Source organism: Musa acuminata, chromosome BXJ1-9 (genome assembly GCF_036884655.1).
Source record: "Musa acuminata AAA Group cultivar baxijiao chromosome BXJ1-9, Cavendish_Baxijiao_AAA, whole genome shotgun sequence".
NCBI classification, from domain to species: Eukaryota; Viridiplantae; Streptophyta; class Magnoliopsida; order Zingiberales; family Musaceae; genus Musa; species Musa acuminata.
The window spans coordinates 10,330,961-10,356,187 of record NC_088335.1 but is presented as its reverse complement, the minus strand read 5'-3'; the positions used below and the strand labels follow the sequence as shown (position 1 = coordinate 10,356,187).

The 25,227-nt window shown below is 35.8% G+C and overlaps 3 protein-coding genes and 1 non-coding gene across 10 annotated transcripts in view; 3 read left to right on the top strand and 1 right to left on the bottom strand.

The window, feature by feature from the left end:
* Window positions 1-3,297, bottom strand: part of LOC135587054 (uncharacterized) — a 28,480-nt gene extending 25,183 nt beyond the window's left edge. For 5 of the 7 annotated variants that reach the window (XM_065082985.1, XM_065082984.1, XM_065082986.1 and 2 more), the window contains exons 1-2: window positions 3,126-3,297; window positions 135-583 (exon numbers count right to left, since the gene is read on the bottom strand). The gene's annotated coding sequence lies outside the window, so the exon portion shown is untranslated. The remainder of the gene's footprint in view (window positions 1-134; window positions 584-3,125) is intronic. The other 2 variants (XM_065082982.1, XM_065082983.1) reach the window with 2 other exon arrangements.
* A 3,734-nt stretch (window positions 3,298-7,031) lies between these two features.
* Window positions 7,032-21,526, top strand: LOC135593149 (asparagine synthetase [glutamine-hydrolyzing] 2). The gene is made up of 14 exons (XM_065082981.1): window positions 7,032-7,246; window positions 9,150-9,288; window positions 11,396-11,491; window positions 11,658-11,799; window positions 13,400-13,495; window positions 13,676-13,770; window positions 15,447-15,608; window positions 16,243-16,323; window positions 16,441-16,662; window positions 17,149-17,283; window positions 17,552-17,632; window positions 17,730-17,816; window positions 18,021-18,128; window positions 20,924-21,526. Exons 1-14 carry the CDS (start codon window positions 7,167-7,169, stop codon window positions 21,173-21,175), a joined length of 1,776 nt encoding a protein of 591 aa, XP_064939053.1. The 5' UTR covers window positions 7,032-7,166; the 3' UTR covers window positions 21,176-21,526.
* A 406-nt stretch (window positions 21,527-21,932) lies between these two features.
* Window positions 21,933-22,005, top strand: TRNAK-CUU (transfer RNA lysine (anticodon CUU)). The gene has a single exon. It is a non-coding gene; the product is annotated as a tRNA-Lys (tRNA).
* A 417-nt stretch (window positions 22,006-22,422) lies between these two features.
* LOC135594534 (STOREKEEPER protein-like) lies at window positions 22,423-23,361 on the top strand. Its single transcript, XM_065084900.1, has one exon. It carries the CDS (start codon window positions 22,423-22,425, stop codon window positions 23,359-23,361), a length of 939 nt encoding a protein of 312 aa, XP_064940972.1.
* The last annotated feature ends 1,866 nt before the right edge of the window (window positions 23,362-25,227 follow it).

The following is a 25,227-nucleotide window of genomic DNA, read 5'->3' as shown; positions in this document are numbered from 1 at the left end:
GATAAGACGTATATACTGTCAGAACCATTTCTCAATTCAACAATAAGCATTAAATGCGCAACACTTATTCTCATTACAAGAATAACCACATAATTACAAGACAAAGGGAGAGGCCAGGGAAGATGAATCAGGACCTTGCACATTTTTTTGTGAGGACACTTTCTCAGGTATGAGACATTTGCTTCAAAACAAGCAGCACTGGGTCATCAACCATGGTGCATCTTCTGAGCACCAACCAAACATGCTAATTTACACTCGATTTATCTACATAAATACAATTTTGGGAAAATTACTACTGTTTTTTGTATTTGACACGTTAGTTTTCGTAAGAGGATTAGTCGCTTTACCTTTATCTTCCCCATGCATGCCCAACAAATTTTCTCACGCAATCGTGAGAATGACTAGTCCAATATACAAGCCCACTGCAAACAAAGTCAACATCAGTGAACGTTATCTTCAAAGATTTTATGTGGAGAAGTCAAACCTGATCAAAACAAATACACTGCAAAACACCATCAACTCCCCTCCATACGGACCCTTATCCGTGGGTGCATCTTGTATAAGCAGCAGGCCTACTGCCACGCTGAAGAAACAAAAGACACAGCATATGTCAAAAGTTAGAGCTTCAACCTTCAAGAACTAAGATTGCAAGACGATGGTAAAGAAAAGAAAGAAATCATACTGGAATCTGATGAGTAACCTGCCTCTCAAGTTATTGTCATGTTCTGTTCAAGTTGTAAAAGAAACGAAAACTCAAAATTGGCAGTCATTTTTTAAGAGATCTGGAGAATAACAGGTGCTAATGCATTTGGAATTTACTGAAAAAGGAGCCCTTCCACTCTTCCTTCAAGAAGAGTGATGCCTCCTAGCAAGAAACTTCACAATCTGCTCGACTTGCTCAGGATGTACCAACTAGAGTATTTGGCTCTTTGCCAAGCATCTCATGGAACTCAGCACCATTTTTTTTTCCAATAATCATATGCATGTTATCATAGCTTTAGTTTCCATTTGCTGCATATCTTTAGTTCTTTTTTTTTCTATTTACAAGTAAATATGTTCTCCAAACAGAGTTTATAAAATCAGATGGATGTATGAACAAAAAAAGTAGTGTTTTCTTTAAATCTCAAATAACTCGTCGTCCAAAGCTTGCAAGTCTTGTGCAATGTGTCAAACAATCTAAACTACAACTTTATTATAGGGTCAAAAATTAAACCCTCTCTCGCTTGTCGTCCTGGTTTAACGGAAGTTCTGTTAGAGGGAAGTCTTAATAATAGAAAATATTTTAACATTAGTAACACTAAGCCTTCTATAGTTCTGAACTAAAAAATATATACAGATTATTTTCCCTCAGTTGAATGTTACAGCCTTATGTCTTGCAGAAGACACCTTCATGATGTATGATTATTATTAGTTTTACAACCATACAGTAAACAACTTAATCATTTAAAGTTTAAAAACTACAATTAGTTTTGATAATGACTCCCAGAATAATCAATCTCCTAAACAATAATATCATCCTTGGATGGAAACGTTACAAAACTTTAGATAGCCACCTCATGACTAGTTGTACTATAGTATTTTGCAAGACTAATAACAATGCCTAGAACATGGTCAATGCAAACCACATTTGCTGATACAAACACCTTACAACACCTAGCATGGCCTATGTGATCTTCATAGAAGTCCGTATACAACTACAAATTAACTTCATGTGCCACATCAGATACACACTAGGTTGCACCCTTTTGTTGCACAAGCCACGGTAGTGATCTAAAATACAGTCTATACAAACTGAATAAAGGAATGAAAACCATTTGCTTTCTTGGAGCTCTAGTCAGTGCTTATCAATTCAGCTAACTTAGATGAGTTCTTGAATAAGTATTAGAGTCATCTCATACTTGAATATGTTATTTCGAATTATGACAATCACAAAGTGCTGCTAGGTATTCCTTTAACCTCCATCAGTGTCTAATTTAGCAGTATTTCAAGAAGCTTCTAATTTCTGGTTTTCTTGAAATAGCATATGCACCTGTACATACAGCCACAGGGTCAAGTACATATGAGACACCTTGGCCATCCGCATGTTGTAGGCACATTCTAAAACATTCACCAAAAGTTCACATTCACTGTATTCAGTTCATTACTATAAGACGGTCAAACGCTTGGAGAACATTTAGGTGATAATGGCACTCAAACATCCATTGTTTAGAGGCATAAATCATGGATATCTCCACTACTATGCAATCATTACATAATCTTACACTTGCATTATGACCGAACTTTGGTAGAACAAAGATATAGCTATTGAAATGGAAAAACCTTAGATGGCAAAAAGAAACCATAACCACAAAATGAGGAAATATAAGATAAAATAACTGGATGATCTAATTGAACAAGTATAGAGGGGTTTCTACAACATGTTCCTAACCAAAAGCCAAAGTAAATCAAGATTTAGACTCATGAAATGTCATACCCAAAAGTTAAGTTAGGAATTTAATGTTCCTAATTATATTTACCTAAATTGCACTCGCATTACAAAGAAGTGAGTTCAACTATCCCAATCTACACAACACATTAAGCAGAAAAGCTTCTTAAAGTAACAGCTTTATAAAGTTCTTGCATCATAGACAATGAATACTAATTTATTATGACTCAATTAACTGAAACAAACAATGTAAAAAAGTGCAAGAAACGCAACATCAGCAGCATGGGCACTGCAACAATCTAAGTCAGTTGCATCTTCACCAAACTCAAGATTCCCAACCAACCAAAGGCCCAACTTCAGGTCCAAAACCTATCGACTTATCGAGGTAGAAGAATTCGCCCTCTCCGCACGACAAGTAGTAATGTCGACGCAATTGAACATGATCGCCACAAACGACGCAAAGATCCCAAGATATCACCCTTTCGATCGAGCCAATTTGAACCCTAACGAGTCGCTGAGTAGCAACCAATGAGATTTACTTGGAGACGGTGAACAAGGGCTTACCGGGGAGGTAGTGGAGGAAGGAAACCCTGACAACACTACAGACAACGGTCTTCCATCGGTCGAGCCGATTCGAACCGTACACGTCGCAGAGCAACAACCAGGGAGATTTACTTGGGGACGGAGAAGAAGGGTTTACCGGGGAGGCACAACAGACGACGGCGTCGGCCCTGACGACACTCCAGACGACGGGGTTGACCCAGAACCTCCAACCCGGTCCGAAGACGGCGCCGGCGATCCCCGGCCTCATGATGTCCCAAATCGACCCCAAGCTATCCGTCACCTCTGTTTTCGCCCTCCACTGAGCTCTGTCAAATATTTATCCTTAAAAAAGGGTTAGGGATATATAATATTATAACATCGGCGATTTTTCGAAAAAAAAAATTATCTTTGATAAATTTTCACGGAACACTCTAATTTTTCAAAATTTTAGTAAAATATTTTTTACTTTTTATAAATAATTACTTTATCCTGTGTTTTTGAATTTATCGTCGTGCTTCGTCTTCTTTTATCTTCTCTTGTGAGAGAATGAGACTCAGACGAATTCGACAAAACTTATAAAAGCGACGATAGATCTAACGAGACAAAAGAGGGAAAAGACGATAACAGAAGTGACTTAGGGCGTAGTGTAGTATAGAGGTAACAACGAGTTCGATGAAAATAAAGATAAAATAATCTTTTTATATGATGTTATGTGATATTTTTTTTTTAGATACGAGTTTTATTAAAAATTTGCCCTTATAACATTATAGCAAACTTAAATATATTTCACTACAAAATCTAAAAATATTATTACATACCCTTAAAGGTTGATCTCACCGTTGATCAAAATACTAACTAATGTTAATAGCCTATCATAAATTGTGCTGCTTGGCTTATAGTGAAGAAATATTAAATGTATTTTATATTTTATACATTTTAAACCGAACTAAATATATAAAAAAAGATTAAAAAAATACGTATACAATAACAATATAAATTATTTTTTGAAATTAATATTTTAATATTTACATATACATTTTTTGGGTTAATCTCCGTGGGTCATCTTTTAGGTTTCTTATCTTGTATATAACTATACACATGGATGTTTATAATAAAATTAGAATTTATAAATACTTATTTAGGTATAATTGTCGACTAGTAGGATGTTTCATCAAGAACATTTCTCTATAATTTATTTAATGTGACTTATATACCTTAGGTTAATGATACTAAGTCTATCCTATAAATTCCATACCTAAACAATAGGTATGTGGTAATGTATCAAACTCAATAAAATATGTATCAGGATTTTTTAAAAAATATTATAAAAAATTAAATTCTAAAAATGCCACAAGAGCATCTTGGCAAAGAGATCTTTCTTTTAATCTCGATCATAATAAATGACATCAGATTAGAGGCTCTTATCTTTCTATTTGTATTAATATGTGGGTCGATTAGATTAGAGATCCACACCATCAAATCGTTGAATTCATAATAATTATATATTTTTTAATAAGGGTCCGAGTAAATTCGTTATATCTATTGAAGCCTTCATTAGTAATATCCAATGGGTCATAACACAGATTGAGATGATATGGATCATTATACCCTTTTTCATATAACTAATACAATTGGTGATATATAGTGTCCCAAATAACATACATATATTGTCAATACTTAAAGATATAATTTGTGAAATATATACTTCGTAAATAAGTGGTATCGATTTTAATGTTGACGTACATGCATTAAAAGAATTTAAAATGTTATCCAAATATATGTAAGCAATTATGTCTATTTTCTTTTAAGAATGTTAGCAACATAGAGGTATGATCCTCTGACAAGATACACGTGTTGTGTACTAGCAAATTTGAGATGCATCTAATATACCTAATAGGTAGGGGCAGCCCACAAGTAAGCAAGTAGCTCTATCCCACCTCACTATTTTGTTATATTCTCCCTTGCTAAACCATATAAGGGCATGACTCATTTACCCCATTTTTTTAATATATTTTCCCTCAAATAGCTCGGTTCTCTATTCATTCAAGCTCTAAAATCCTTGGTTTTAAAAAGATTGATAAGAAAAACTCGAATTTTGTACTTCAAGATTTTAGCTTTAGAGTATGTAAATTGTTATTTTTAGTTGATTTTAGGTGATCCAGGGTTTAAATTAAGATCTATTTTTTTTTTAATATTTTGTACTGTTAAATTAAGATTCTATGACTTATGAAATGATTTCAATATGAGTCTTATAATTTAAATTATAAATCTATGATGCAGAATCCTTTGTTTTTGTTGAAGAAGTTTGTTCCAACTGATTTAATCATCTTACGGATATGATTAAATTTTATTTTTTTTAATTTCTCGGGATTATGTAACATTTAGAATTGAGTAAATATGGTATAGGTATGCAAAGATATAAGGTTTCAAAGTTTAGATAGTCTCAATCTAATTTCAACATAATAAAATATGTGATAATATTCAAATTTAGAGAATAGTTTAACCTCCCAATGATTATGTTTTAAGCTAAAATTTAGTACGCATTAAGTTTGATATGTCTTCTAAGTTTTTGTAAAATTATATGACAATAGAAGATGATTTATTTAGCAAGATTATTTAGTTGTCTAATTGATAGTAGCCAGGTCATTTGATTATGGAATGAATTATTAAAAAAAAAAAATTAGGTAAATTTATAGGTTGGGTATTATTTAATTTAGATGAGATTCTTTCAAATTTTTTCTATGAATTATTATAAATAAGTGATTCAAGATTTAGGGTTTTAAATTAAGATATCTCATCTCATGACCATACACTCCAAATTAGACAGGTTTATTGCTTCCTAGCCCACTTGATCATTGAGGATTATGATTATTAAATAACATATTAATTTTGAGTCGAATCAAGTAAGGATAAAATTTAAAATAGTGATCACCCGAATTATAACAATCATAGGCTATTGAAAAAGCATGTTTTGATTGATACAAGTGCCATGAGTTACATATAAGCTCAATGTTAATATATGCATTATATATATATATAAATAAATAAATTATGATAAAAAAAATATTATATCATGTGTATATGATAACATGCAGTGAGAGTATATACATTTATTATGACGTATAATGTAAGAATATATAAATATATTATGACACGTAAAGCACAGATGTATTACAACATGTAATATGTATATATTTTATGATGTGTATTATAGAATGCACAGATATATTATGATGTGAGTATGTTATTATGTGAGATATGAAAGAATATATATATATATATATATATATATATATATATGTATACGTATACATATACATACATATATACATATATATATTATATGTTAATATATTTATGTATAATAAAAATAAAATAAATAAAATATTCTTTGTATATGATGCCATCATATAGGGTAAAAGAATCAAAGCCCTAGATACCCTATCTAATAAAATATCTCATCGTGCATGATGCTGTCATTTATGTATCTAATAAAATATTTATGTATCCACCTAGATGCACCATAGCTAGGTAAATTATCTTCCCATGCATCCACAAAAGATGCTCGACTTGATCGATACGAACAAGATATCTCTTGGTACATGATACATGTCTCCTCTACACAAGTCTCAAAATAGTCAGATACGTGTGAACCAAAAACATCCAACACTTAATATTTGCTTGGCATATATATATATATATATATATATATATATATATTAGTCATAAAACAAAAATTCTCTCCTTCGCTCAACGACATAATCATTTCAAATGCATCAGACCAAACAAAGAACTTAGACTTGTTCACATAGTGGCCCCACCACCACGGCAGCCGATCATGGAATTATTCTCCGCTTTCGTTTGGGGCTTTGGGTTTATGTAGAAACGCGTCAAACAGTGATTCGCTTCCTCGCTGTTTTGATCATCACAATGGTGTAGCTGATCTGTTTGGCGATCCCCGGATCGGGTCCCACAGATGCGGGCGATAAGATGCCCTAGACTGGGATTCGTGCCTCTTGACATCAACGGCTTGGATTTAATTCCTCGGATCCCTTCCGCTGTCTCCGTCCCTCGCTCATATATCGCTCCCGTGATGGGTGGTGGTGGGCGGAGGCGAGCGAGCTGACCGGTCGAATCCTGCTCCTTCTCGTCTCATTTCGGCGCGCGAAGCCGGTGAGGGAGCGAGAGAACGTTCGCCATGTGTGGAATCTTAGCGGTGCTCGGGTGTGCGGATACCTCGCTTGCCAAGAGATCCCGCATCATCGAGCTCTCTCGGAGGTCCTCTTTTCTCCCACTGAGTCTATTGTCATCTCCCTATTCTCGCCTTCCTGTTTCCGTTCGAAGAATCTTTAAATAATTGCGCAGCATTGTTCGATAGGAAAGGAGGGTGAAATGTCGTTCTTAATGTGTTTAGGATCGATTGTAGGCAGTATGTTCTCTTATTTGTATATAGTGCGATAAATGGTGTGTTTCTTATCGAGTCCAATATGCATCTATGATTTCCATGTTAGATTTTGCGGAGTCTTGCTCACCTTTACAACGTAGGTTGCAAGTCATTTATTATTCTGTTATAGCTAACATATATATTACATCTTTCTTGATAGAAGTTCACAGCAGTCCCGGGTAAGATTGGATGCTAGGCTCAATTTTATGTTGTCAAAAAAGTATGAGGCTTTTTTCTGGGGAAAAAAATGCGACTGTTATTTCTAAACCAATTGACAATACGATTGGATCGCTTCAATTCTTAATGTGCTCTAAAAGAAAAGAGGAGGAGACAGGGGGGCGTGAGATTTGGGCACGGGTCTCATCTGACATTTTTTATGGTCTTCAAGTGCTATTAATATCTCTGCAGATATTCCATCATATTGTTTGTGTAATAAAGTGCTACAATTAGAAGAGAACATCCATTTTTATGTAGAGCGATGAAAGGCCAAGTGTTTTTGAAATTTTGTGTGTTAACATGTAGCCTAGATTCCTTCACTATTGGTAAATATTGAGAATCCACAAACATTTGATTCCTACAAGAATTAAATCAATGGTAAAATTTACATAATCAAATTAATATTAAAGGTTCATGATTGAATTTACATTGAGTTATATGGTCAATTAATTTGTTAAAACTTAAAAGTCAAATATCCGGGCACTTCCTTACTAATTGTGTATAGGATAGACCTCCATGGTTATTTTATTTGTTGATAATATTGTTTAGTTAATGAGAGTTTAAGTTGAATTAATTCTAGACTTGGGATATGCAGGGAAACCTTAGCAACTTTTAAATTAAGTAGGACTAACACCAATATTTGAGATATAATTTTAGGAGTATTCAAAGAAGAACTAATGGTATAGTTAAATTGGATGAATAAGAATTTTCACCAAATAGAAATCTTAGATCTCTTGGATCGATTAATCCACAAGATGGAGAGATTGATGATGATATTGTCCATTTAGAAAAAAATATGTGACTAAAATGGAGATGGGCATCGGGAGCTTTGTGTGATCACTATTTGCCTTTTGTATATATAAAAAAAAATTGCAAGACAGTTTAGCTCAATGATGCTGTATGGATATGAGTGTTGGGTTGTAAGTAACATGTACAAGAACTTATGTTGTTGAGATAAAATTTTGAGGTGGATGTATGAATTTACTAGAAAAGATGACAACGAAAATTCGTTCCTGAATAATTAGGTGTAGTATAGACAAGGGAGAAAATGAAGGGGAATCGTTTGATATGATACAAACACATAGTTAAAAGATGTGAGATTTTGTATTAGTGGTGCAAGGATAGATAGAGGGAGATCTAATAGGACCTTAGTAGAAATACTATAAACTAAATTCTTTTAGATTAATTAAGGATATTTTTGGATGATGGAAAAAATAGTATGTAGCCAATCACAAATATTTGGGACAATTATGACTTCTTGTCATGGTTCGAGTGTGGAAAATTTTCAATAAAATATTTTGGAAGGACATTATACGTCATCACATGTGCTTTTCTTGATGACTTTAAAGCATCTTAACATTTGAAGGACTTTTGACATCCCAACAAATTCATTTTTGTTGGATTACAAAATTAGCTTTACTTAAGATCTAATTTCTAGGTTTAAGTATCCATATATCAAGAATCTATGGGCTGTATTAACATGTTTCATCTACATTTCTAACATCATTTACATAAAAATAGGTTGCAGCACAGAGGCCCTGATTGGAGTGGCTTGCATTGTTTCGAAGATTGCTATCTTGCTCACCAACGGTTAGCCATTGTTGACCCTACTTCTGGAGATCAACCACTCTATAATGAAGACAAGTCTATTGTTGTTACGGTTTGTGATTTTGTTCAACCTTTTAACCTTTTGTTCTTTGCAATTCAACCTTTCAACACTGAGATTTATTCGTTTCTTCATCTTACAACCACTTTTCATAATTAGCATATTTAAATGCATTTTCTAATTGCTGGCAATTTGGAATTGTTCTGGTAAGCCAATTCAGAATGTGGGACCCAACACTTTTGAAATGAAAAGGAATTGGTTGGTTTCAGTTGGTAATCGATGAAGATAAGCTGAAAATCAGTCAAGAGTGGTCAACAAATCAGCTTGATATATGACTATAGCGGGAATTGACTTAGTGGGCCACTAATCGGACTGCAAAGATTTGCTGGAAACTGGTTGGAGGCTAGAAGTTGGTCCCTCGAAAATTTGGGACTAGACATGGCCATTCTTGATCCAGTTCTACCAGCTCGAGTGGGAAGAGATGATGGGACATGATCCTCCTACCAGGGTTTTCTCCAATTTAAGGAGGAGAAACGACATGAAAGACTATTAAGCTATGAATTTTAATTAAGTTTATTGTATAAAGGGGAATATAGCATCGAAGTATTAGGCTGTAGGCTAAAATCCTTTCAGATATGCATATAGCTATCCAAAGAGATTTTGTGAGATCATTCCGTCAGGAAAATTTAATTTCTTTCTAAAATTCCACTTAAAGAGAAATCTGTAACTCTTCAAATATGATTCAGTAGCTAGTCACTTGTCTAGCCAATATAATAAATATCTTAAAACTCTTATACACCAAATGGACTATAACAAGGTCAATGAGGCTTGATTATACTTCCCTAACTTGACTAGGACTCAGTTGGGAAGGCTTTGGTCATTCCATAATAGTTGATTGATGTCATGAAGCATGATCGACAATCAATAATCTACATTGTGTTTGCCTTCATAGAAATTTTAGTCATCAACCTAGCCCTTTTTTTTTCTAAATAGGATTAACAACCTTGCGGAATTACTGCATGGCAATTAATAGTTCTTTCCTCTTTGGTCTTGTGGACTCTTCATTTCTTATGATGGATAAGAAGTCTCTTGACCAGTTTAGAAATCAAAATATTTGACCACTGCTAGCCTTATTTTGGACTAAATTCAATTCACAACACTTACAATATTAATTAATCATTTTCTTTTAATCTATGGATTTCTACACTACTGTAGCACCAGATGTCAACTTCTTGTCAACTCTCTTAGAAATTTAAGCAAAAACAGGATACCAGCAGTTATTTGGGAGCAATGTTGCATTGACATGGACTAGATAATCCAATGCAGATTGCATATAGTGTGTGATACTGAAATAGATGACATGGAGATATAGGGACATGTAAAAGAAAAATAATCTAAAACAACGAATATGACTTCTATGTTGCAAATTTGTGAGAATTTAAATAATTATAAGTTCAAGGGATCCATTTCTTATATATATATATATATATAGTGTTTAATATTGGAATAATATAATTAAGAAGTAAGATAAGGTTCACACTTTTGGACACATGTATGTTTTTGGACTGTGTAGCATCATCAATGTTTTAAATCTACAGTAATGCTTATAGTTTAAATTGAAACCTTGAAGGAAACCTCCCAAAAATTTTATAAATATTTGAAATGATTAGGATGGTAAAATGACACATTAATTTTAGGTGCAAGGTCCAAAGAGACAAATAAGCAAGAAGCAGAAAGAAAACATCCTTTGGTGCATTGCTACCAGGAAACACTTCCCAGTGTAGGGTGTTCTGGTAAAACACAGACATGATTTGGCATGAGGTTTGTGCTGATTAGCACAAGTCCATTATTTTGGTATGGTAAAAAGCCCTGTGCTTATAGCATGACAGTCTACTTTCTGGTCAAACACAGACTGACACAATTGCTATGTGTAAATCTTGTTGAAATTTACAACCTTGTTTGACTTGGAGATGATTTACACATACTAATCATGTCAGTCTGTGCTGCACATACTTCAAATCCATTATAATTTAAAATTTTAAACCTTGTTGCACCATTTGTTTATTATTCATGAAGCTCACAAGTTAGTGTTTGTACTTATACTGATACATTATACTTCCTGTGTAATTATATCTTGATTTGTTTTGGGCACTATGTCTAGGTGAATGGGGAAATCTACAACCATGAAGAATTGAGAGCAAAGCTTAAATCTCATCAATTCCGGACTGGAAGTGACTGTGAAGTGATTGCTCACCTCGTAAGTTGTAGAAACTGAGATTCTTTTATATTTTTCCTTTTTAGATGTTTTGGATGAGGACCTCAGATTTGACAGTTTTGAGTTGTCTAAAAATCATTAGGTTTAGATCTTCTAATCTGCTAAGGGCTGTTGCTACCAGTATTAATAAACTCTTCCCTTTTATCAGTATGAAGAATACGGAGAAGATTTTGTAGATATGTTGGATGGAATGTTCTCATTTGTTCTTCTTGACACCCGTGATAAAAGTTTCATTGCTGCCCGGGATGCTATTGGCATTACTCCTCTATATGTGGGATGGGGACTTGACGGTATGTGGTAACTTACCGTTGAATTTCTTTTATCACATGTATTATTAAATTTTATGTGTTTAATTTATTTCAAATTAGATTAAAGCTAGTGATTTTCTAGAGATCATTTTTCATTCAGGATTTCCTGATTAATAATATCATGGAGTGTTCCTTAAGGAGGATGCTACAAGTAAACAGATGAAGATACTCCTGACTTGATAAATATGCAAACTATGGATAAATAATTCAAGTTTCTTACTTTTGTAAAACATGTGACAAATCTATCTATGACGAAGAATTCTGCTTTGCATGCTAGGGTAGACATGATGAGTCTTAACTGGTCCAGGATTCATTGTCAGCCTTATAGTATCCAAATAAGGAGAACTTTATTCCAAAAGTGGGATGAGTCTTTCTTATTATATCATGCTTAAGAATTGCATCCATTATATCACATATTCTGAATTTTCTGGATCCAGATCTGAGAATCTGATTACCTTGTTATGGACATTTACTTAGTTTGATGTTATGTAGACATCAAATATGATTAATGTGGTAATTTGATAATTTAATAAATGATCACTAAGCTAGAAAGCTGCTGAAGAGATGCAGGCACGGAACAGATTAATTTTTTTGCCTGTATCCCTGAGGAAACCAGAGGTATGTAAAACATGAATTGCATGTGCTTGCCATATTGCTTTATGTTGGCTGTGCCATTTAACTGTAGCTTATTGGTTCTAAATATTAGCACATGCCAAGCCACTTGCTTGCATATCACATGACCAGCATGACCTGCTTGGGCTGAGCCAGGATTCTGTGCTGCTGCATGTGTCTGAAATTGGTAGTCACTTTTCTCCTGCAACATCATAAGAGGTTCCTTGGGTAAAAGTTAAGATGCTTTCATATTATTCTAATGTTATAGCATGATTTGGAAGATTAAAGATCCTTTCCTATTCTATTTGAAGCTTTTAAGGTAACTTCACATGCTTAAGAAATTTTCTTAAATAAGTTGCGATGGTATGATTGTCGGTGATGTCTTTGTCAGCCTGACTCGGTCCTAGGCCGTCTGCACAAGTGTCCAAAGATGGTCAAGAGGGTGATTCCAGTGTTCGCTGAGGAGTTGACTTCCAAGAGGGCCGAAGTCAGGTGGGTGCCTGACCTGGCCCTCTGACTCTTAAGTTAGGACTAAGGTGGAAAGTGGAATCATGGGTGAATAGTAATTGACCTTGATAACAATAAATTAATGAGTTTTATAGCAAGCTGGGTCCAAAGGAATATTCTGCGGAATGGGCAGAGTATTCCTTTTTGGGTTCATCATTATTGCTGTGCTCAGGTGGCTGCCACGTTGTTTGGGTCCCGCCTCTGGTGCTGACGAGGTAACCACATGGCGAGCTGTGGCTGGGGGGTGAACTTTCCCCCCATCAAGTTGCTTTATGATGCTTTTAAGAAACAAATGTTTCTTAATCTGTTTGGAGCTTTAACCTTGTAATCTATTTATATAATAACCATTTATAGCTATGAGATTGTCAATGGAAAATTTTGGTTGGATTTTGCACCAAGTAAATATCATCTGTATGATATTTGGAATTGCTTCAATTAATGTTCAGTGTTGGTTCTTTGGCAGGATCTGTTTGGTTTGCTTCAGAAATGAAAGCTTTGAGTGATGACTGTGAACGATTTGTCTCATTTCTACCTGGGCATATCTATTCTAGCAAAAAAGGTTGGTTTACTTCTTGGACAGTTAAAAGAAAGTAATTGTTACAATATGATTAATTCTGAAGTTCTGGATGTGAGATTTAAGTTATTGGGAATAAAAAAAAGTTATTGGGATAGGGTATAGTCATTTATCTGACATATGATGTGATATCTTTCATGATCATGAATTTAAAATATTCTTCAGGTGGTCTACGGAGGTGGTACAACCCCCCATGGTTTTCAGAATGCACACCGTCAGCTCCTTATGATGCTCTAGCTCTACGTGAGGCCTTTGAGAAGGCATGTGCTGACTCTCTTCTGTTCATTTTATATTATCAATGTCCTCTAGTCCTCAAATTTTTGACTTGGAAACTGTCAGGCATTCTCATAAATTTTGAAATATATATTTTACACTCCTGCATTATAGTTTCTTGTGTTGTTAACCAAATGACTTGCAATGAATGCTTATGTTAGCTTTTTTTATCCATTGAATTGGAATGTTCTCCTCCAACCCCCCTCAGGGTTATATGTTACCAAGCTATATAATATATCTGTATTCGGTAAAAAAGCTGTGATGATCTACTTGCCCTTGAAAAACCCAACAATACCAAATTGGATATTACCCTGCTATAGTGTAATGCCCCAGCTCCAGCTAGAAGGCATGAGCGGGACAATGCTGCGATCTCATAAATTATTCTATGATCATGCATGGGTTAACCTGAATAAATAACTTACATGACAAATTTATTATATATTTTGAAATTATAATGAATTAACTCACAGGACATCCGTAACCCATAAAACCCAGTGTAATAGTATAAATGGTCTCTTTGGGATGCCAACTTGCAACTTGGCACAAGTGATCTCTTCCAAAGGTTGAACACACTGCTTATCATCTAATGCCATTTCATTAGTTGCCATATCATCATCCTACCGCTATTTCCAATATTGGTTGCCTAACACTGCAACTGTGCTAACTCATTAGTCCACGTCACTGCAAGAATTATTGAGTCTGTTGATGAACATAATTTTGTTGGTACATCATTACATTTCAAGTCATTAACCATGAAGGTTCATTTAAGTCCATATTATTGCTTTAGTGGTGCAGTAAGATAGAAAAAAAGCCTAAATAAATATTTGCCATTTGTTGAAGATCTGCTGTACCATGTCAGCATCACCATCATGTCTAATAGGCTTGGGGCTAGTAATTCAGACTTAAGAGAACATTTGTGACATTACATCTTTTTTTCCTTTAAGTAAAAAGTAGATGAGCAGCCACCAAAAAATTGGTGTTTAAATGCTGAATTCCAAAAAGATGCTGAATGGATCTGTTCCATGCAGGATTTGACAGTTTAATTAATTGGTAGGTACGATTTATTGTATGGTTCCATATAAGCCTTTTGATGCAACAAAACCAGGATTTCCTATCAACTATTATTGTGGATTTTTACACAAGGATGCCTTTCCTGCCCTAAAAATTCTAACTGGATTTATATTCTTTAAAATATTGTGGAATCATTTATCAACCAAGTATCTTTATGTGACACTATCATATTTTTAACAGAACCAGGGACTGATTTTGGAGAGAACTTGTGTTTTAAGCATCACATGCAAATGTTGCTCTGATGTGTAAAAGTTAAATAATAAATATAGCATAAAGTAAATTATGATGGATTTACATGTGTGTTGTAGCCATGACCTTTTTGTTAACAGTGATCAGGACACATAATAGTTCTTGATACCCATCCTTAATATGGTGACAATATTTCATGTACACTATTATCACTTTTGCGTCTTCTTTGGTACACTTTTATCTGTTCCTGATCATGTGTTTCTTGTTGTGAAAGTAAATAAGTCAATTCATTATGTTATTTTTTGTATTATTTCATTAACAAAACAAAGGCATGCTTCTGCTGTTGTCACCTGTCTTTTTTGCATAAATCATATTCATTATCCTGTATTTCATATGCTTCTAGGCTGTTGTCAAAAGGCTCATGACGGATGTGCCATTTGGTGTGCTCTTGTCTGGTGGGCTTGATTCATCACTTGTTGCTGCAGTTGCTTTGAGGCACTTGGCGAAAGCAAAAGTTGCTAGACAGTGGGGATCTCAGCTACATTCTTTCTGCATTGGCTTGAAGGTCACATTTTTTTGTTGTTATAATTTATTTGTTCACGTGATATGTCTCAAGTTGGGCATTGACTGCATAAAATGCCCGGAGATACTTTTGCAGACTATGTCTGGAAATAACAACTACAAGCAAAGCACAGTGCAGTGGTTTTAGATGATTTTATGACTTTGAGGAAATTTTTTGGTTTAAGATGATCACCAAATCTCTTTAGTAATATATGTAGTTAGGATCATGCTTTGCATGGATCGACTTGGTGCATGTCAATACCTTTATAGCAAGTATGTTTTAATCCATGTTGACACATGTGGATTGGCACAACGATATTTGTTTTGTAAGTATTCCCTTGATCAAGAGTAAAGCTATTTCTTGTGTAGCAAGAAGAAAAGAGTAGATTTTGTCTTCAAAATTTTATTTTCTATATTTTCAAAGCATTAGAAAATGAAGTCTAATAACCTTCAGTCTGTTAAAGAATTGCAATAAAAAAAATCATTGGACATTTCTTTGTGTCAATCTACTACTCTTTATGTATGCAAGGAAAAAGATGATTCGACATGTTTTAGGCTTTGACTTGGCATTGTATTATGATTTTGACTTATATGTTACTGTTGATAGTGTATTCATCACAGTCATGATTTTTGTGTAGGGTTCTCCTGATCTTAAAGCTGCTAGAGAAGTTGCAGATTATCTTGGCACTTTCCATCATGAATTTCATTTCACAGTGCAGGTAATATTGTTGATTTTCTTTAGAATAGAAGCATATGGCACATGTAATGATGTTCTGTAGATTCAGTTATTTTTTCATATCGGGAGGGTATTGATGCAAATTATTTTCTTGTATTAGGAGGGTATTGATGCACTTGCAGAAGTCATTTACCACATTGAGACATACGATGTGACGACAATTAGGGCCAGTACCCCAATGTTTTTAATGTCTCGTAAAATTAAGTCTTTAGGGGTGAAGATGGTTCTTTCAGGGGAAGGCTCTGATGAAATATTTGGAGGATACCTGTATTTTCATAAAGCACCAAACAAAGAAGAGTTTCATTCGGAAACATGTCGAAAGGTATGTTGAAAACCCCACAACCCTTTGAGCAGTTATAGGAAGATCTTTCATTCTGTTTGTGAGTTAATATATAATAATGTGGTTAGTTAATTCAATTTTGTGCTACTTTTTCACACAAATGACACTTTTAATTGCTATTTCTTGAAAATAATATAAAAATACTTGTAGGTTCAGATGTTATTCTCCTAGTATTGTTTGATGTGTAGCCCAGAGACATGAGATAAATTATTCTCAATGTTTTGTTGTATACTCTCAAGATGCTTTTCTCCAGTTGGTATATGTTCATGTTTCTTGTTTTCACAAGTATTCCAACCCAGTTGCTATAGGCACTGCATATAGAATTTGTTATGTAAAGTGGTTATTAGTTGTTACCTTTTTTTTCCTATGTTTGGTTTATATTTCATATTTATGAGTGAGTAAAATGCTTATTGATGTAACCTTCTTTTCTGTTTATAAATTTATGAACAAAGTCTTTTATGATTTTAGATTAAAGCTCTTCATTTATATGATTGCCTGAGGGCCAACAAATCAACATCAGCCTGGGGCGTGGAGGCTCGTGTTCCTTTTCTGGACAAGCAATTTATTGACATAGCAATGGACATTGATCCTGAATGGAAAATGGTGGGTAAGCCAACCTAGTTTATAATTTTGCACCATATACTTCTTACAAGACAAGTTCTTGTAGACAATTTAACTTAGCCCAAATTAAATATATTTAAGAACTCAAGTTCTTGTGGTAATAATGCAATATTTATTTCTGGGTCTATAGACATTTATTTTTACTTAATTTACATTGCATTATCATTTAAACTTTGGGCGAAGTGTCTTTTTTTAAGAAGAGAATAGTAAGCAAGCTTATACGTAAGTGACATCTGTATTGCTTATACAGATTAGACGTGATCTTGGTCGAATTGAGAAGTGGGTCCTGCGCAATGCATTTGATGATGATCAAAATCCTTATTTGCCAAAGGTTCTGGATCTTTTGAATTTAGATTTGAAGACCACGTGATTTTAATTTATGAATAAATACCTGATCTGACAGCTCCATTATCTGTTTCCATATACAGCACATCCTGTACAGGCAGAAGGAGCAATTTAGTGATGGAGTGGGTTATGGCTGGATTGATGGCTTGAAGGACCATGCAAATGAACATGTATTTTTTTTCTTAGCTTGAGAAGATAATCATCAACCAAAACTCTTGCAAAATCTTGCATGACATTTTTGATATTTTCATAAAATATTGGTTACCTTGTTAATTGTAACCTTGTATTTTTTAATGTATTTTCTGTTGGTTAGCATTTTATTCTTTTAGTAATCACTTCTCTCTGCATCTCAATTTTTATTTCCTAATGACCAGGTTTCAGATGCCATGCTGATGAATGCAAGCTTTGTTTATCCTGAGAATACTCCTACAACAAAAGAGGCATACTACTACCGGTCAATATTTGAAAGATTCTTTCCGAAGGTAAAAAAGCTTCTATGTACTTCGAGATTTTTGGATTTGACATATTTAGTTACTTTAATTGGCAAAGCCTTTCTTTCCACTTTGTTCTATAATCTATATGTCTCCTTATATTCTAAACTTGAAGCTTGTAGCTTTTTTATCTTGTCTGAACTCCTTTCAGCACATAGCAGGTAATAGAAATCATCAGTAAATTATTGATCTTTCATGAAGTAATTATCTATATATTAATAATTGATTGACTGCAGTATTTAGCTACACAAATGTTAGCAACCAATTGCATGCTTTTTCATGAGTATTGATGAAGGAAGTGAAAGCTTTCCGAAGGATCAACTAGTCTAAATATTGTTATCAAATTCATGACTAAAGGAATTGCAGTGCAAGAGTGACTGTCTTGGTTTATTGGGTCAACGTTTACATCTTCCCCATGGTGTGCCTTAGGTGTCTGCCTTGTCACGAGCCTTTTAAAAATGCACAGATGCCTAAGAAATGGATATATTATTGTTAGATTTGTATTCAAATTCTGCTAGTAAATTTCAGAACGACATGGCATAACAAGAAAATTAGTTTTATTTGTGAAATAAGTCAAAAGTTATTCGGGCCATATGAGAAACAATGATAGAGAATAAATTTTCATGTTGAGAAGGGGCTTGAACATATTGTGCTACATTCCATTGTCCTCTTTCCTTTTCTTTTCAAGTTTCTTTCTCAGTAATCTTTTCTTCCCTTTTCCCTCCTCTTATACCTTTGCTCCTTTTCTGCTTTATTCTGCTACTACTGTCCCCCTTCTATTTGTTCTCCTTTGCTAATTTTGTCCTTTTTGTGTACTCTGGCTGTTATTGTCATTCTTTCTTTGTAATTGCTCTTTTTCCGAGTTCAGAATGTAGCTTTGCGACTGGAGTTGTTGCTCCTTTTTGTCCTGTTACTGCCCCCTTCTCCCTCCTCACCTCATTGCCTCTGCCTTTGATTCTCTTTCCTTTACACATTTGTTCTCTCGAGTCCTTCAATTGTCATCGATGCAACTTCTCTCCAGTCTTGGTTACTTTCTACTACATGAGTATCTTTTTAAGACTATCATCTATATTAAGACAAATTTTTTTGGTCATTCCCAAGTTTAGACCTGTACTTGAGTGAAACATTCTTCTACAGTCCTCATGATGCCTAGAGGACGAGCCTCCCTCATGAAGTAAGGTATTGCAGTCAGAATTGTCAAACACTATGAGTAGACAAGATCATGTGGACCAATCATTTTGACACTCTTTGACTGGTATAGTATATTATGATGGTCACTTTGAGTTTCAAATTCAAGTGCCATTCACCCTGGATGATCACTAAGTCCATTGAACTTTTTGTCATTGTTGGTGAATTTCTTGAATTGTTGTGCCAACCAACAACCGCTAATTATTTTGCTTTTCTCAATTGCAAGTCAAAATGGAATGTCAGGCATTTTGCAAATTGAATGTATAAACAGCTCATCTGGGAGATTTTTTTTTAAATTCTAATCATGCCAACCATCACAACTAGATACCTGCTGACCTTGTGCTGAATGTCACAACCTGTTTATGTGTCAGCTTATTGGCATGTCAATTCTTTGTCACAAGTATTGCATGCCTGCACTATGCAGCTTGTTATTTGGCATATACGTATCTTGGTCTGCCCTGCTTTGACTGTGCTACCAAATTTAAATTTACATTCTCATTATTTGGCATGTAGCATGGTTTGTGCTGCCTTGATTGTGGTATGACATCCTAGATCACATGGTAAGGTGTGTCTATTATGTAAATAGGTGGATTTAGCTCTATATCAGTCAGGAGCACTTATATATCATGGCCCTTCTTCATTTAGAGTCTGCAATGGCAAGTTGTGATTTTGTTATGCTTGGTTGTCAACTTTTATAATCATCAGTCATGAACAGAAGCAAGTGCTGCAATCTGAAATTGAAACTGATTCAGTTGGGTAAACATCCACGGTCTATATGATCAGTCATTTTTATCAACAAAAGTGAGATCTAATTTTGTATCATACCAACCTCACAGTGAGTCAATCTGCAAACTGTAGCTGCAAGATATGTCTTGCCATGATAAGGAGTTGATTTGAACTGGTTCTTCAGTACGTGGTCCACATATAGCCAGATTTGATTGTAAATTTATGTGATACCTTGCTTCATACTTAAAGGAATGCTAGACCTGGTCAAATTTTATGATTGAGTTGTTAACTAAGAGGATGACACACACAACAGTGTTCTCTCACTGTTGCATGGGGATTAATCTGCACTAGTTCCTCGTCTCAGTTACTTTTTAGGCAAGTAATCTATGAATATTTTGCTTTTACTATTTAGGTATTATGTAGTGCATCTTTCTTCTGATCCTCCTTCATAGGTGTTGTTGAGTTTGAGAATTTTGCAGGCTTTTCTTTTATTAGAATGGTGAGTTTAGGTCTATGGTCATCCAACTCCTGTGATGTTCTACTTGACTGTAGTGTTGATGCAGTAAAAAGAGTATCAACCCAATCTATGTGAGGTCAATTAAGAATCGTGGTCATCCAACTCCTGTGATGTCCTACTTGAATGTAGTGTTGATGCAGTAAAAAGAGTATCAACCCAATCCATGTGAGGCCAATTAAGAATAATTTACTAGTGTCACTGATAACAATTATTTTGAAGATCACAGTTGTTCTGCTGTTGATTACATTTATCTTAGAATAAAGAAGTATCGGTTGGAGTATTGCATATTTTTGTCAGCTCTTTTTCAGATGGATTTGATTTTGGAAACTTCTTACCAACTTATTTTCCCCCAAAGAATGCTGCTAGGTCAACTGTACCTGGAGGGCCAAGTGTGGCATGCAGTACTGCAAAAGCAGTAGAGTGGGATGCAGCATGGTCTAAGAATCCCGATCCATCTGGCCGTGCTGCACTTGGGGTTCATGATGCTGCTTATCAGGAGGCACCAGAGAAAACCTTGGCTACTGAAAATTCCAGTTCAGTGGATGGCCACCTTCAAAAGTTACAAGATGCTATGGTGGAGGCAACTGCAACAGCTACTGCTCTCTGATATTTCTCATTCTGCCTCTTCGGTTAAATGGAATTTCACTGGAGCAAGTGTTTGAAGCGGAAAAATACCAGGCTTGTTAGCTTGCTGATTAGAACCGTGTTTATCCTCAATGGAACCAAATTTCTGGTTTTTGTAGTTTATGTTTTCTTCTGTTTACAGATATGGCTCGTTAACTATTTTATTAGTCAAAACATTTTGCCAACAGCAATAGTTAACTTACCATCCTCATTCTTCAGCTTTCTTCATTTAAACTGTCAGATGACAGGTTAGTAATTTTGTATACTGATATCGGTCCATACCGAGAATGTCTGGGGTGTTGGTGCATTGGTATACATCTATATTGTGTGATCATACTGTCCAAGTTTTACCTTGATCTGCATATTGATAAGTTGTCGATGCTGTATTGTACCATGGTGTATTGTATTGTAAACCGAGGCCTTTGCACATTTACAATTGCACAATTGGCTTTGAAGATGATGGCACCTTATCTGTTTGCTTAATGAAGTGAGACGTTACGTGTGCAGCATTTATTGAATTTATCCATTTTCTATGTGCAGTTTTTGGATGACTCAAGTCGGGATTTAGTCTGAGTAGAGTAAAATTCATGAGTATTTGTATCCATTGTTAAAAGACCAACGGTGTTGTTTTATATTCGACTCACTCAAATAAATTGATTTCAGGACTTGTCTTTTTCGATGTGACGTCGATACCATAATTTTACGTTTCCTATAGTTAAAACTCTGAATCGCAAATGTAAGCCCGTCTAGCTCAGTCGGTAGAGCGCAAGGCTCTTAACCTTGTGGTCGTGGGTTCGAGCCCCACGGTGGGCGTTGTTTATTTGCTTGGTTTTGTTGTTGTTTTTAACAGCAATCAGACCGTATTCGTGGGCTTTATTGTTCTAATAGCAAAAGAGACCGGATTCGTGGGCTTTGTCGGTAGTAGGACTATACGACCTATGATCGCAAGTAGGCCATTGGATTCCGAGTTTGCCAGGTTGCCACAGAAATTGAAGCGGATCTCAAACTCAAAATTGAAACCACCCAGCTTCCCTCTTAACCCAATATTTTTGTGCTTTTGGGCAGCTTGACCGTCCAAATCCGACCATCTCTCTCTCTCTCTCTCTCTCTCTCGCTTTCTATTTCGAGCAAGCGAGATGTGAAAGACTCCCTCCCCCTTGCCGTTGTTTCCTTCCCTTTCTTCGACTCTAATCCCCAAATCCCCCGCCTCCCCCACCCCCAACCAAAACCATGCGCTCCAAGCGCCTCGCTTCGCACTCCAAGAGCAAAGCCTCCTCATCCTCCTCATCTCCCTCCTCCTCTCCGGCCGCTGCCGACACCCGACCGCCAGCCACGGAGCACTCTCCCTCCACCGACGGCGGCCCTGGTCGCCGCTCGCCCCCTCAGACCTCTCCTTCCTCGAAGGTCCTCCCCGAACCACCCCGCGCCGAGGCGGCCGGCGCCTCCGGGGCGCGCGCCGCCACTTCGAGGCGCAGCGAGCGGAAGCGGAAACCCCGGGAGTTCGCGGGGAGGAACTCCTCCAGCCTCCGGCAGAAGAAGGTGTGGTCGGAGCCCGACGAAATCGCGCTCCTCAAGGGCGCCCTCGCCTTCCGCTCCCGCACTGGCGCCCTCCCCAAGCAGCCCACCATGTTCCCCTTCTTCGCGTCCATTAAGAGCGCCATCGGCCCCCACCTCACCGCGGAGCAAGTCGGCTACAAGCTCAAGCGCCTCAAGAGCAAGTTCGTCCACTCGGCGAACGCGGGCCCTCCCGTGAGCGCCACTGCCCATGACCGGCGCATCTACGAGCTCTCCACTGAGATCTGGTCCGAAGAGGTCAAACAGGCCGATGGGGACGCCGAGGAGGATGGCAACGGGGACGTGGCCGCCGCTGCTGACGGTGATGATGATGATGATGATGAGGAGGAGGAGGAGGAGGAGGACGCTGTCGTGGAGGATGATAAGTACCCGTTCATCAGGGAAGCAGCATTAGAGTATTGGAAGGTGAACGGACGGTGCCTGTCGGGTGTGCTACTGGAGAAGGGGCTGAAGTTGATTGATCCTTCCAAGGGGGTAGTTCTGGAGGAGAAGCTGAGGAAGCAGTGCGCTGCCGAGATGGAATTATGGACGAAGCGGCTTGATCTGTTGAAAGAAATATCCGAGCTCTTGATTGAGGCCCACAAGTGCTCCTAATGGTAGCTTCTTCTTCAGGTTTATCACTTTCTGCACACATTGCGTTGTTTTCCTGTTTTGTACTCAGCTAGAACTTAGAGTAAGTGTCTTTCGTAGTCACTGTTGTTGATAGTTATCTAACTAGATTCTTGTGATGTATCCTTCCTTTCTTGGTGAATATTGTCTTGTAACATTGGCATGTATGGAGGATAACCATTGTGTTTCAAGTGTTTCTAATTCTGTTGCTTGAATTGCTACCGAAAAGATAGTTAGCATAGAGTGAAACACTGTGCAACGTATTAAGTTTTTATGGTATTTCTTCATTAGGAGACATATTTACTTCACAGAGCCCTTGAATGCTACTTAGCATGTTGCAAGCTGGACATAATATTTCACCATCAAAATAGCCCTTTTCCCATTTTTTCTTGAGTACAATATTTAGATATCATCATTTGAAAAAGCAAAAATTGTTTAACAATGTTGAGTTCTTCTAGGCAAGGTATGCGTGCTATGATGCTATGCTTTCAGTTATCACACTTTATCTTTCAGCTGTCTTCTTTGTGAGTTTAATTCTGTTTACAAGTTATAATTGATTTTCAGTGATGTAGTAAAGTCTTGTGTTTTAGTTCATTGTACCTTATCCATATATGAACTCCACATAAATGCAACATATTTGATTTTGCCAATCAGTGCTAATATAGTTAAAAATATTAGTATATTTTGTTGGGCATACTAAAACATACTTTGTGATACTGGACCACTGGTCAGTAAGATTCTAGTATGGGTATCAATACTGGTATTTGAGCCTATTTTTGGGCTTTAGAACTATAAAGAAGAACCATATAGTAACTATCAATGAGAACTATCTCAGAACTTACAATTCGTACCGCTTAATTTATAAACTATAATTTGATTATTTGAATGTACCTAAATTATTCCAACATCCTAATGCATTACACGTCAAATCAAGAACTTTCAGACCTAGAACCATTAATTGTAGGCATAATGCATTGCATATATATGGATCACCAATATACTATGTATCCACAAACTTTTTGATTTGATAATTCACAAAGTATAAATCTTGAGTTCTTAAGATATTACATGGTCTGAAATTTTTTAGCCCAGGCCTGATTGTTTTTTTCTTCCAATGTCACCTCAGGAAATCTTACATGCTACCAGCTCCTCTGTCCTTTATGATTTGGTTTGGGATGGATGCTTTAGGAGAAAAAAAAAAGGTCTTTGATTTGATGATGACCATTTGAGGCCATATTGTTAAACTCTATTCTATTAAAACTATTATATTAGTATGTGAATTTAAATCATAGCTAGTCGCTAGGAGAGTTTAGCCAAGCTTTCTTGCAAATAGTTAACAATGGAATATGAAATTTATATGTGGCTGTTACTTGTTAGAATTCTTCACATTATTTGACACTGCTGTCCTTTATATATTCTAAAGATTAAAATGGCCAGATACTAAATTTTGTTTTTTTGCCTTTTGACTGTCATTCTCAAAGGCATTACTAGATATAGGAATGCTCATTTGATGTCATAATTTCCGAAGTTTATTCTCATCAAATAACATGAGCCTTTTGCTTGTTTGTTTTCCTTTTTATTTGTCAAGAATGCTTTCAAGATTAGTAAAATTTGTTTTCAACTATTTTAAATCTGGTTCTTAATTTTTTTTATAATAAAATTATGCATCAGGTGTGATTTCTTTTGTTAATTTTATATGGAGTTATCTGTGCCCTTTAATTTCATTGTGTACTTTTAGACTTTCTTTTACCATGTCATGTAGATCAAATCTACATAATAGACAGTACATGGGGACCAAAGTTTCCAGGTCATTCCATCTACCAACAAACTGAGTTGATTGATAACAACATT

Excerpts from the sequence above, each read along its gene's own strand:
- LOC135594534 (XM_065084900.1), top strand. The coding sequence starts at position 22,423 with ATGCGCTCCAAGCGCCTCGCTTCGCACTCCAAGAGCAAAGCCTCCTCA.
- LOC135593149 (XM_065082981.1), top strand. The coding sequence starts at position 7,167 with ATGTGTGGAATCTTAGCGGTGCTCGGGTGTGCGGATACCTCGCTTGCC. Across the intron at positions 13,771-15,446 it reads TACGTGAGGCCTTTGAGAAG|GCTGTTGTCAAAAGGCTCAT; the intron begins GCATGTGCTGAC and ends ATATGCTTCTAG. Across the intron at positions 17,633-17,729 it reads AAAATCCTTATTTGCCAAAG|CACATCCTGTACAGGCAGAA; the intron begins GTTCTGGATCTT and ends TTCCATATACAG.